This window comes from Humulus lupulus, chromosome 4 (genome assembly GCF_963169125.1).
Source record: "Humulus lupulus chromosome 4, drHumLupu1.1, whole genome shotgun sequence".
In the NCBI taxonomy this organism is placed as follows: Eukaryota; Viridiplantae; Streptophyta; class Magnoliopsida; order Rosales; family Cannabaceae; genus Humulus; species Humulus lupulus.
This window is the reverse complement of record NC_084796.1, coordinates 8085039-8098507: the sequence shown is the minus strand read 5'-3', so window position 1 is coordinate 8098507 and position 13469 is coordinate 8085039. Positions and strand designations below refer to the sequence as shown.

The 13469-nt window shown below is 35.4% G+C and overlaps 2 protein-coding genes across 2 annotated transcripts; both read right to left on the bottom strand.

The window, feature by feature from the left end:
- Positions 1 to 8894: 8894 nt before the first annotated feature.
- On the bottom strand, positions 8895 to 10435 carry LOC133829859 (receptor-like protein 33). The gene has a single exon (XM_062259674.1). The coding sequence runs from the start codon at positions 10022 to 10024 to the stop codon at positions 9011 to 9013; it is 1014 nt and encodes a 337-aa protein (XP_062115658.1). The 5' UTR covers positions 10025 to 10435; the 3' UTR covers positions 8895 to 9010.
- Positions 10027 to 11667, bottom strand: LOC133831848 (receptor-like protein 7). The gene has a single exon (XM_062262259.1). The coding sequence runs from the start codon at positions 11665 to 11667 to the stop codon at positions 10027 to 10029; it is 1641 nt and encodes a 546-aa protein (XP_062118243.1).
- Between the last annotated feature and the right edge of the window lie 1802 nt (positions 11668 to 13469).

The following is a 13469-nucleotide window of genomic DNA, read 5'->3' as shown; positions in this document are numbered from 1 at the left end:
TGCGTGGCTCGCTACATTAGGGCTTATTCCCACCATGACAGAGTGTGACCACGCGAAGACATCCTGGTTTTTCTTCAGAAAGCAAATTAATTGCTATTTTGATTCGTCTTGGAGGTGTTTTCCGACCTTCACCTTCTTTGAGGGATCAGCTTCCTCGAGCTGAACCTCTTCGAGCTCTTCCAAAGGTTGGAGGTCAACCTTTTCCTCAATTCTCGGATCGATCTCCTCATCAATTTCTAAAACTGTCCCATCTTTATTTTGTATGACAACGAGTGCTTGAGCGCTCGTTTGTTTCTTTCCCCTCAAGGAAATGCTGTAGCACTCCCTTCCTGCCAATTGATCTCCTTTCAATGTTCCGACCCCGCTCGGAGTTGGAAACTTAAGGGCTAGATGCCTTACAGATGAAACTGCCCCCAGCCTGACCAGGGCGGGTCTCCCGAGCAATACATTGTAGGCAGATGGTAACTCTACTACCACGAACTCCATCATCTTGGTCACCGAGACTGGATAGTCTCCCAAGGTCACAGGGAGTTCGATGGACCCCATACAGGCGGTTCCTTCTCCAGAAAAGCCGTACAAAGTGGTTGCACAAGCCTTCAGGTCGCGAAGGGAGAGTCCCATTTTCTCTAGTGTTGCTTTATATAGAATGTTTACTGAGCTCCCATTGTCTATGAGAACTTGGCGCACTCTTTTGTTGGCAAGCTGCAGGGTGATGACAAGTGGATCATGATGAGGGAACTGGACATGGGAGGCATCTTCCTCGGTGAAGGTTATAGGCTGAGTTTCAACCCTTTGGATTTTTGGTGCCCTTGGTTCGGGTTCATAAGGAGACCCGTCCCCTGTCTTCAGCTCATTCACATATCGCTTTTGAGCATTTCTACCCCCTCCTGCGAGATGAGGACCTCCCGAGATGGTTATTACGTCCTCTCCATCTATCAGCGGAGGCCTGTCTTCTTCCCGAGATCAGGAGTTATTATTCTGTGCTGCTGGAAGCGCGGCTACTCTCTGGCTGGCAGTAGTCTGTCCAGTACTCTGGTTTTTGACATACTGCCGGAAATAACCTCTCGAGATCAACCCTTCGATCTCGTCCTTCAGCTGTCGGCACTCATCAGTTGTGTGTCTGGTGTCCCTATGAAACCGGCAATACTTACTGGAATCCCTCTTGGACTTTTGATTCCTCATAGGGTCCGGACGCCTGAAGGGGACCTGGTTTTCATTAGCCAGGTATATATTTTCCCGAGACTCGTTGAGCTCGGTGTGTACCTTATATATGGAGTAATACCTTTCTCCTTTCTTCTTCTTTCCTCCATCAGCCTCGGGGTTATTTCCCTCGCTCTTTTTCCTCTTGGAGGGATTCTCCGAGGTAGGCTGTGGAGCTGCTGGGTCAGCCGAGGTTGAGGCGGAGTTAATGTTTATCGTTGTAGTTTCGGTCTGCGAGGTCGCCTTGAGCGTTGACCTCGCCTCCTCTACATTGACAAATCTCTGCGCCCGTCTGTTAAACTCGGTTATCGACCTCACCGGTTTCCCTTGCATGTCATCCCAAAGGGCACTCCCGGGTAAAACACCAGCTCGGATAGCCATTAGGTGCCCACTGTCATCCACATCTCGAGCTCGGGCGACCTCAAGATTAAATCTTGTCAGATAGCTTTTCAGTGTTTCTCCCGGCTGTTGTCGGACGTTGGTCAAAGTGGATGCCTCTGGTCTGACTCCCATCATAGCCCGTAACTGCTTCTTGAAGTCCCTAGACAACTGATCCCATGAGGTTATCGAGTGTCTCTTGTACTTCTCGAACCAACTCTTGGCAGGTCCGGCCAATGATGTTGGAAACAACATACATCTGAGCTCGTAACCCACGTTACTAGCTCTCATAATAGTGTTGAATGTACTCAAGTGGCTACATGGGTCGGTTTTTCCCTCAAATGCTGGGACGTGAGGAATCCGGAACCCTTGGGGAAACTGAGTGTTAGAAATATTGGGAGCAAATGGCTCGAGCTCCTCATCAGAGTCCTCATATCGACCACTCCCTCGTTCATTCTTCAAAAGCCTAAAGGCTTTTTCGAGCTGATCAATCCTTTCTTGGACTGGGTCCTTAGGTGGTGCCTGGAATTGATAGTCATTAATCGCGATCCTAGGCTCGCGTCTCCGTGAGGAATCTCTACGCCCATTCAGATGATTCCTTAGATCTGGATTTGTCTGATCTCCTTTCCCCCTGCTCTGATTCAGATGATTTCGCAGGTTAGGATGTCTCTTGTGATTTCTGGTATTTTTACGACCCCGGTCGTGTTTACTGACAGACCTAGTTTCTCCGGACTCATCACTGGTGAAACTCATTGATCGGTCATTTCGTGGTGGATCCTTTCTACGTCGCCTTGTCTCCGCAGTGCAAGATCGGGACGTCAGACTTCTCTCAGATGGGGCGCCTCTCCGCTCCTGGAACGTCTCCCTGTTTCCTTGTCTTTCCCCCGCACGCCCTTGATCCTGATCTCGAACAGGTTGAGCGTTTCTGCGGGGAGGTGAAGGATATCTTATGGGAGACGGAGGGAACCGTATTGGTGACGGTGGTTGTCGTCCTTGCCTCGGCCTAGAGGGTCCAGAATTTGCCCGAGATGGGCCAGTTTCGTTCAGTGCACTAACAGGAACCTGAGTCCGAGCCTCGGCAGGAGCTCGGTTGTTCTCAGTTCCTGCAGGCACTCCCACAGGTGGATTAGGCGGGACCCGAGCTCGGGTACTCCTCTGAGGCCTAGAAGGAGCAGATGGCTCTGCTGGTACTGGAGGTTGTGCCGGCCTCCTTGTGGCAGCATTTTTTCGTGGACGTCCACGGGGCCTCCGGGGAGGAACGTGCACATCCCTTGGAGGAGGGACTTGGTCTTCGCGCGGAGGCGGGGGCTGAGCCACCTGCGCCTCTGCGGCTATCCTAGTCAACTCCTCGTTACGTTTGTTGGCTTCTTCCAACAACTGTTTCAGCTGCCGATTCTCCAATTCTACAATAGGGACATAACGTTCAGGGTTATAGTACATGTCCTCATCCCTTGGTTGTGGAGGTGGTCCCCGGGAATCAGAGGACCCACTCCTTTCATCAGCGTCCGGGTTCTCCATTGGCTGTTTTCCAAGACGCCTTGGGTAATTTTCTTCAGGAGTGTTCTGATTGTTTGCAGCCATGAATCTCTCAGGGATGAATGCTTAAGGCTCTCAATGAAAGCACCAAACTGTTGACGCCGTTTTTCGTCAACAGATAAAAGAAGAGAGCACGTAAACAATTAAAGACAATGGCCAAAAGAAACAAACGAATCAAACACACGGTTTTTTACGTGGTTCAGCAGTTAAATCTGCCTAGTCCACGAGTCTCTGTTATTAACCTCAAGATTATCTCTGAACAATTCTTTAGCATGAATTCTACAGAGTTTTCTCTCAAGGATCAGAACTTCGGTCTTTTACAATGGTGCATGCCTTCTCTATTTATAGAGAAGGATGCAGAATACTATCCCACATATTTTGGGTAGTTACTCTTTTGTGAATAAAAATAAATGACTTTAAATGTCTTTAATCAGATAAAAAAGGAAACGTCCCTGAAGACCAGGGAACGCATAACTGACTAAATAATATCCCACGATTCTTGGGGATTTACATCAATAAATGAGGATTACATCTCATGTTTACGATACTTGTAGATATTCAAGGTGGTTATAGCGTATCTCCAAGGCTTTAGCATTTCAGGCTTCATGTCATTATGCGAGCCACTGACATCTCCCGAGCTAACGTTGCTTTCGAGATGGGATATCGAGCTCAAGACCCATGCTCCGAAGTTCCTGAAGATGAAGGTATTCTCGGAACTACCTTTCGAGATCGAGATCATTTCGAGATCACCGCATTCGAGATCATATATCATACTTTGCAGGCTCGACTTACAATCCTAGATCACTCTAATCCTCACGAGACCATTTGTTGCGAACTCAGCTTTCGAGGTCATATTTACTATGGCTCGAAATCTGGGTATAACAAAACCTGAGATGCTGAAGCCTTGAAGATACGCTATAACCACCTTAAATATCTACAAGTATTGTAAACATGGGATGTAATCCTCATTTATTGATGTAAATCCCCAAGAATCGTGGGATATTATTTAGTCAGTTATGGTCTTCAGGGACGTTTCCTTTTTTATCTGATTAAATGCATTTATTTTTATTCACAAAAGAGTAACTACCCAAAATATGTGGGATAGTATTCTGCATCCTTCTCTATAAATAGAGAAGCCATGCACCATTGTAAATGACCGAAATTCTGATTCTTGAGAGAAAACTCTGGAGAATTCATTCTTGAAGAATTCCTAGAGATAATCTTGAGATTAATAACAGAGACTCGTGGACTAGGCAGATTTAACTGTTGAACCACGTAAAAAACCGTGTGTTTGATTTGTTTGTTCCGTTTGGCCATTGTCTTTAATTGTTTACGTGCTCTCTTCTTTTATCTGTTGACGAAAAACGGCGTCAACAATTATATTATAAAACATTTAATAATTTTATATTATATTATAACACATTTAATAATTTTATGCTATTTTATGTTTTATTATCATATTTTATGCTATTTTATCTAATTTATCCTAAAATTATTTATTTATTTATTATTATCTAATGTTTATTAATTACTTAATTTATACTAAATTATTTATTTATCTAATTAGTTATCTATCATCTAATTTTTCCTTTATTTAAATAACTTATTATTATCTAATGTTTACTAATTATTTAATTTATACTTAATTAATTAATTAATTATTGATTTATTTATTTAATTAATTAATTATCTATTATCTAATTTTTCATTTACTAAAAAATTAATTATTTAATTAATACTTAATTATTTATTTATCATATTATTAATTTAAATCTTTCCTAATTATTTAATTAATTATTAATTAATAATAAATTAATTAATTAATTACTTAATTAATTAATTAATTAATTTATTATATATTATCTAATTTTTCCTTTACTTAAAATAAATTATATAATTAATACTTAATTATTTATTTATTTATCAATTTATTAATCATATTATTAATTTAAATGTTTACTTATTATTTAATTAATTAGTTAATTATTATATAATTTTTCCTTTATTTAAATAAATTATTATTATCTAATGTTTACTAATTATTTAATTAATACTTAATTAATTAATTATTTATTTATTTACTTAATTAATTATCTATTATCTAATTTTTCATTTACTAAAAAATTAATTATTTAATTAATACTTAATTATTTATTTATTTAATATTCATTTAATTATTTATTTATCATATTATTAATTTAAATCTTTCATAATTATTTAATTAATTATTAATTAATAGTAAATAAATTAATTAATTACTTAATTAATTAATTAATTATTTAATTTATTATATATTATCTAATTTTCCCTTTACTTAAAATAAATTATTTAATTAATACTTATTTATTTATTTATTTATCAATTTATTAATCATATTATTAATTTAAATGTTTACTTATTATTTAATTAATTAGTTAATTATTATATAATTTTTCCTTTATTTAAATAAATTATTATTATCTAATGTTTACTAATTATTTAATTAATACTTAATTAATTAATTAATTATCTATTATCTAATTTTTCATTTACTAAAAAATTAATTATTTAATTAATACTTAATTATTTATTTATTTAATATTCATTTAATTATTTATTAATCATATTATTAATTTAAATCTTTCCTAATTATTAATTAATAATAAATAAATAAATTATTTATTTATTTAATTTATTATATATTATCTAATTTTTCCTTTACTTAAAATAAATTATTTAATTAATACTTATTTATTTATTTATTTATCAATTTATTAATCATATTATTAATTTAAATATTAATTAATTAATTATTTATTTATTTAACATATTTAATTATAACTATTTTAAAAGTTGAATAATTAATATGTAATTAATTGAAATTATTTTTATTTAATTAATTCTATAACTACTCTTTTATATAATTACTTAATAATTGTTTACATATATTATTTAATACTTACTTTTTAATAAATAAATTTTTAATTATTTAATTTTTATTATTCTCATATCAATTCCTATCTAAGTTATTAAAATAACTTTTTTCTATAATTTAATATTTATTAATATTTTATTTCTCTACCATTAAACTATTTTTTTACTAATTAATAACAAATTTATTAAAATCTAAACTTCACAATATTAAAATAATTTTAATTAAACTATAACAAAAATACATTATAACATTCTAACAATATAATAACAATTTAACAATAATAAAAAATTATCCAATTAACAATATTTTAATATTCTTTAAAACTAAATGAACAAAATAAAAATGTATAAAATACAAAATTACTTGCCTGCAGTACAACAATAGCAAGATTCAGTACTCCCAATGAAGCCCTGAAATATATACATATATATATTAGTTGTAAATTAATGAAATATTTAAATTCAATATATATAATTAAGAAAATTGTTCATAACCAAATATTAACCAAAACTTCTTATTATATATGTATTTGATGAAAAATACAATGAGCAAAAAAATTATGAAAAGATATACATGAATTTATTCATGAAACAGAGCATTATATTAGAAACATAATGCATAAAAGAACAAAAATTATAATCAAAACCCAACTCAAAAATATAACTCAAACAACAATCCCATCAGAAAAATCTAATTGATTCCAACAAAAATATATTATATACTTATATTACCATATAACTACATACCCGGACTGATTGTGATGAAATAAAACTGAGTACAATCCCAAAAGCTTTTGAAAATGGTGGTTATTGCCTCTGCTCTGCGTTTGGATCCTTGGAGCGTTTTTGGAGAGTCGGACGAACGGGGAAGAGAAGATGGATGGGCAGGATATATAGAATATTATTGCCGGCGGAGGTCCGCCGGCAATAATTCTTCCGTTGGTAATTGTATTTAACGGTAATATTTTTATTATTATTACCGGCGGAGCCCGCCGGTAATAATCCGCCGGCAATAAGCGAAAATAAATTGGGCGGTTCGTTTGCCGCGTGAATAAAATCTGATTATTGCCGGCGGATTGTCTGCCGGTAATAATAGATTTTCCGCCGGTAATAATTAAATAATTTAAAAAATAAAAACAAAATTAAAAACCATGATTAATACCGGCGGACTTAGTTTTCCGCCGATAAAGATAGTATTATTACCGGCGGACTGTCTCCGCCGGTAATAGTTCCGCCGGTAAACAGTATTTTTGTTGTAGTGATTATACATAGACCACATGTAGAAAGATATATATAAAAAATCAATGACTTTATCACATATATATATAATAGAATTCGAACCAAGTTTTCTTCATTGAAAGTTTGAAACTAGTCAAAATACCTGTTTATGTTTGATCTTTCTTTTTGTTTTTATTCTCCCCAATAGAATGACACTCTTGATAAATATGTGAAGGACCTCCATTAATTAATGACACATCTAATGAGACTACCTCATTTTATGGGAAAATGATCAATTAATGACTTTTCTTTTCAATATATAGGCACTACTCTCACACCATAATATGCCAATTATTATCATTATTAATTAGGCATGAGCCAACAATTTCGTCTTCTTCTTTTTTTTTTAAAAAAAGAAGATGAACAATTAATACTAGTATAAATTTTTTAATATAAAAAGCTAGTTGTAATTAAAATTTAATAGCATACTAACCGTTAATAAGATCATCTCTAATTAATGTATGTGGCAAATATAGTATTAAATTTTACACAATATTTAATATATAGTGCTCCCTTGCACCATTTAAAATATTGGCCATTTGATTTAAAAGTTACAAAAATTACTAACGTTAAAATTGTCAATATTTGTCATGTTATTTTTTCTTCATTTAAGTAAATGAATAAATAAGAAGGTATAAAAGGTTATAGTTTTAAGTCAAATTTTGTAAAAGAAATGGACAAAAAAAGATAAACTATTAATGTCGGTTGTACGTGTATGTGTGATATGCCTGACTTTTGAACAAAAATAGTTTCACTGACTTTGATAAAAATAATTATACTTTATTTATAATGTTGAAAAATCTTATAAGTTATATGGTTGAGTTAAATGATTCACTTTCTCATTCATTATCTAGTCTTCGATCGATTAAACATAAATAGCCAATTATTCCAACTTAGTCTACACGTTTTGATTTTTCTTTTGAGACTATAATGAATTTCTTCTCAATAGACAAAATAATATCATCAAAGTAGTATTAGTTCCATTAATTTCTACCCTACTTTACGCGTTGTACTTTGTCTATTATTTTCTCCCGTCTCATCCTTTAACTTTTTTTTTGTTCTTAGTTAGTTTCTTCTCTACACAACTACAAAAATAAGTAATTTCTTTTGACCATGTTCATTTTCGAAACTTTTTTTGTTCATATATTTTATCAATAGAGATTGATTGTAATAAATAAGGTAAAAATTGTATTCATCCTAAAAGAAATTTTCACTTAAAAAACAGCTGAATTATGGGATAATATGCTGCTATTTTTTGCAATTTAAAATATTTTGTTTAAAAATAAATTTAGCCAATCATGTCTTTACAACAATAATTGCATGTGAGTAGTATATTTTTAATTCAGATTGTACGAGAGAATGAGAGATGGATCATTATATGACGAGAGAGGAGAGCCATATCTCTTTAGTCCCCTAACCAATGATGATATTTTTTTGGTAGAGATGTATAATTAAAGAAAGAAAAACAGATGACATAATTAATTAATGACTTATTAGAAGGGACATAAAAACTTTGGAAAAAGAAAATGGGGTTCTTGTACAATGATATATGTTACATTCAAAAAGTTGGGTATAGAAAGAAGGACATAATTTAATTTATGCAAAAGAAAAACACACCAATATGTTTATTAGTTGTACAGTAGTACTTATATAGCAGAAGAAATAATATACGAACAACAGCTATTGTGGATCCATACACACTTAATTAGTTTCTGATCATCAGCTCCGCCAATCTTGTTTTAGAGAAGTAAATCAACCACGCCAACCACGTCCTTGGGATCACCATCTCCCCAAGAGAGAGTCCAATAACAAACCCGCTAACAAGTCCAGCCAAAGAGAATTTCCAGTCTAGTTCAATGGCAAAATTAGAATCAGCATCTTTGTTTAAAGCAGATGATGGTGGGAGCAGCCAGTTCTCACATTTCTTCGACAATGGATCTCCACACAGTCCTTGATTACCCTCAAATGAGGTATTCTCGAACGTGTTGAACTGGTTCTCATGTGGTATAGGACCTGTGAGATTGTTATAAGAGACATCAAACTTTTGGAGGAATTTTAGCTCTGCTAGTTGCTGAGGAATCTTTCCCGACAGTTTGTTTTGAGAAAGGTCTAATGATTCCAGTTCTGTTAATGTCCCCAACGATGGTGGAATGTGACCTGTGAGCGCATTGTTTGAAAGGTTGAGTGAGTAGAGAGCCTTGAGGCTTCCAATGGACTCAGGAATCTGACCACTGAAATTGTTACTCGATAGGTCAATGACTGCTAGATTTCCTGGGATTTTCCCATAGCTTGTTGCCACACTTTTCATCACAAATGTTGTTGAATAATTATACAAAGTGCTTCCACCATCAACACCAAGTGTGTTAGATGTCATAATTTCCCATGCGTTCATGTATTTCAAATTGCTCACCTTAAAAGCTTTCATAGCATCCCATAAGAGCATATATTCAGAAGGCAATGCCCCTGTGAAATAATTGTGAGACACATCAATAATTTGTAGCATTGGAAACGCACCCTTAGTGTATTCAGGTTTCCCTATGACTCCATGAAATTTGTTCTCCCTCATTAAAACAACTTTTAACAGAGGAAACCTCCCAAGCCAAGTGGGGAACACATCACTGATTTGATTGTAAGAAAAGTCAAGAAACTCAAGATTCACACATGTTGCAAATGGTCGTTGAAGTTTTCCCTGAAAATTATTGTGATTGAAATCCACCATTCTCAATCACTTTCCTGCTGCTGACAATCAAGAGGAATGGTGCCATGGAAAGAGTTGTTTCTCAAATTCAAAGCTATTATAGAGCCACTGATCATACTGCCTGAACAACGAGGAAACTCCCCACTCAAGTTATTGTTTGACAAATCAAGGATCAAAATTGAACTCAAATTGCATATCGACTTGGGAATTTCACCACTTAGAATATTGTCAGAGGCATCGTAATGTTTGACAGATGATGGAAGAACTGGCAGTTGTCCTTGCAACAAGTTAGATTGGATTTTTAACACACGCAGAATAGACCAAGGTAGAATGGTTTGATGGTTATGAAACCCTGTTATCAAGTTGTTGGATATATCTATCTCTTCCAAGCGTTGAAGACTTGAGTTCATTACATTTTGGGGAATTTGGCCATATATATTGTTACTGGAAAGGTCCAACAGATAGAGATTAGTTTGATTACCAATAAATTCAGGAAACTTGCTCAAGTTGCAAGAGGCCAACGATAGAAATATGAAGTTTGAAAGTGTGGTGTTAGGATCTCTTTCTCGTTCTTCAATTTGTAACGAAATCATATTGTAGCTTAGACCAAGGACAGCGAGATTTCTCATTTTAAGAAATGAATCTAACTGCAATGTACCACTCAAACTATTATCCGAGAGTTCGAGATCTTCAAGATTATTGAGTTTGAACAAGGATGGTGGAATTGAACCAATCAATTTGTTTGAATGAATATATATGTATTGCATTGCAGTAAGATTGCCAAACCAAGAAGGGATTGGCCCTGAAATTTGATTGTTATCTAATTTTATCATGGAAAGTAGGGTGAGGTTTTGAATAAAAGATGGGATGTACCCAGTGAAATAATTTTCTTTGAGATTTAGAATAGAAAGCTGGGTTAATTCACCAAGTGAAGATGGAATAGGCCCATACAATCCACAACCCCCTAGACCAAGAATTTTCAAAGAAGTCAAATTTGCCAAGGAATCACCTAGTTCATAACCCATGTCCACATAGTTCAGAAAAAAAGTATCCAAAGCAGTCAAGTTTTGGACTAGGCTTCCAAGATTAGGATTTTTAAGTTTCAAAAGATTCTTAACTACAGATGGATCGTTACCACCAGTGTTATATGACAGGTCAAGTTGAGACAACTTAGACAAAAGTGAAAGTTGAGATGGAATCTGACCTTGGAAGAAAGAAGAACGCAAGCGAAGAAATTTCAACTCCGGAAAGAAGCCCATGGCAGTGGGAATTGGAGAGAAAGTGAAGTTATTATAACTAAGATCAAGCTCCTGAAGATGAACAAGGTGAAAGATAGTGTTGTTGGAGTGGAAAGAGCCGTAGAGACATGAACCACCGAGGTAAAGACGAATGACATGACCAGTCTCCACATCACAGTGAACACCATCCCACGAGCAGCAGTTGGTACCATTATTGGATCCCCAAGACGATGTCTTTGGATGGACAACTACAGTGAAATAGGGATCATGTCTCCTCTGACAATCTAATTTAAAGCTTTTGTTGAATTGTATCAAAGCATTTCTCTCCTCATCATGGCAAGAAGGCTGCATAGAATTAACAAGCTGATGAGATAGTAGCAGAAAATGAAACAGTACATTAATCACAACTAATAATGAAAGAGCCATAGTGTTTCTTTCCAACTAAAAATGGTTTTTATGATCTTGATTCTTGGTAGAGACCATGCTATTCCCTTATTCCTTTAAAAAAAGACAGAAACGTGTGGATATATATATATATATATATATAATTATATGTTGTCATCACCCCATGAAACCAATTCGTCTTTACCACGTTAAAACCATCAAAAAGAGAAAAGGCAAAACGAAATGTCTTTAAAGTCATCACCAATGCACTAATTAATGCCATAATTTGTGATTGCTTCATTAAAACTATTTCGTGAGGGCAACGTTAAAACTAATTCGTAACGTTTGACTTAGTACCGGAAGGAATGGTAACGATAATAGTAATAGTAATAGAATGGAATAGAATAAGAATAGTATTGAAAATTAATTATGATGTTTGGTTTATTGTTAGAATGAATATTGGAATCTCTCATTAATTGACATAATTGTTCGTACTTTACTTTTTTGTTTATATTTTTCAAAATATTCAAAATATAAATAAATTTTAAAAAATTTTATGATTTAAAGGCATGACAAAAAATATTTTTAAATAGATAAAAATGACATTTCAAAATTAAATGTATTTAGTAATATTGACCACAGATTTAGTCAATAATACTGACTCAAGTAAATGATAATAAATAATAAAATAACTGAACTTAATTATACAACACATAAATATATAATCGTTCGGCTCCAAAAGTTGATAATGTTATGTAATGCCCCGGATTCCCTAATTTGGTTTAACGGCTGGATTTGTAGGCCGGAAGGGCCATAATTGTTTAATTATGCCATTTAACGTGTTTATGTATGTTTAACCTCCTGTGTGGTTCAACCTCCTGTGTTTGAAGGCAGTGCCGATCCTACCAAAGCTGAACAATGGATGAGCATGATTACCACTGTTCTGGATTTTATGAAGGTAGTTGGTACTGAGAGGGTGGCCTGTGCTGCCTATATGTTTCGGGAAGATGCCCGGATTTGGTGGGAAGTGGTTGGCCAGACCAAGGATGTTAATCTCCTGAGCTGGGAGGAATTTCAAACCTTGTTCAATGAAAAGTATTACAATGACGCCATTAGAGCGGCGAAGGCTGATGAATTTATGAGGCTACTTCAGGGAAGCTTATCAGTAACCGAGTATGCCTTAAGGTTTGACCGTTTGGCAAAGTTTTCCAAGGAGTTGGTACCCACTGATGGGACCAGGAGAGAGCGTTTCTTACAGGGCTACAGCCCAGGTTAGCCCGAGATGTGCGCATCACCACTATGGCAGGAATGACTACTTATGCACAGGTGGTGGAGAAGGCACTTACAGCTGAAACTGCAGAGATTAAGATCTGGCGTGAAAGTGCAGCCAGAAGGGATTTTAGGAGGCCAGGTCCTCCATTTGCGGGTTCTGGTAGGGGTGTTGGCCCCAGTGATCAAAAGAGGAAGGTTCCTGACACCTTCCCGGCTCCAGGTCCTGACAGGAGACCTCGTGGTATTACAATAGGTCGTCCTGGGGGCAGTGAAGCCTGGAGGTCTTATCCCGAGTGTCCTAGATGCAAGAGGCATCACTTGGGAGAGTGTAAGGCAAGGGCCTGCTTCTCTTGTGGAGCAGTGGGTCATCTGAAAAAGGATTTCCCTAAGGCAAGAAAGGAAGAGCCCAGGAAGGCAGACAGCTCGGCCCCAGCGCGGGTGTTTGCTTTGACTCAAGCAGAAGCTGAGGCTTCGCCCTCAGTTGTTACAAGTCAGCTTCTTTGTGCAGGAACTGCTTATAATGTATTGATTGATTCTGGTGCTACACATTCCTTTGTTGCTAGTAGTGTTAT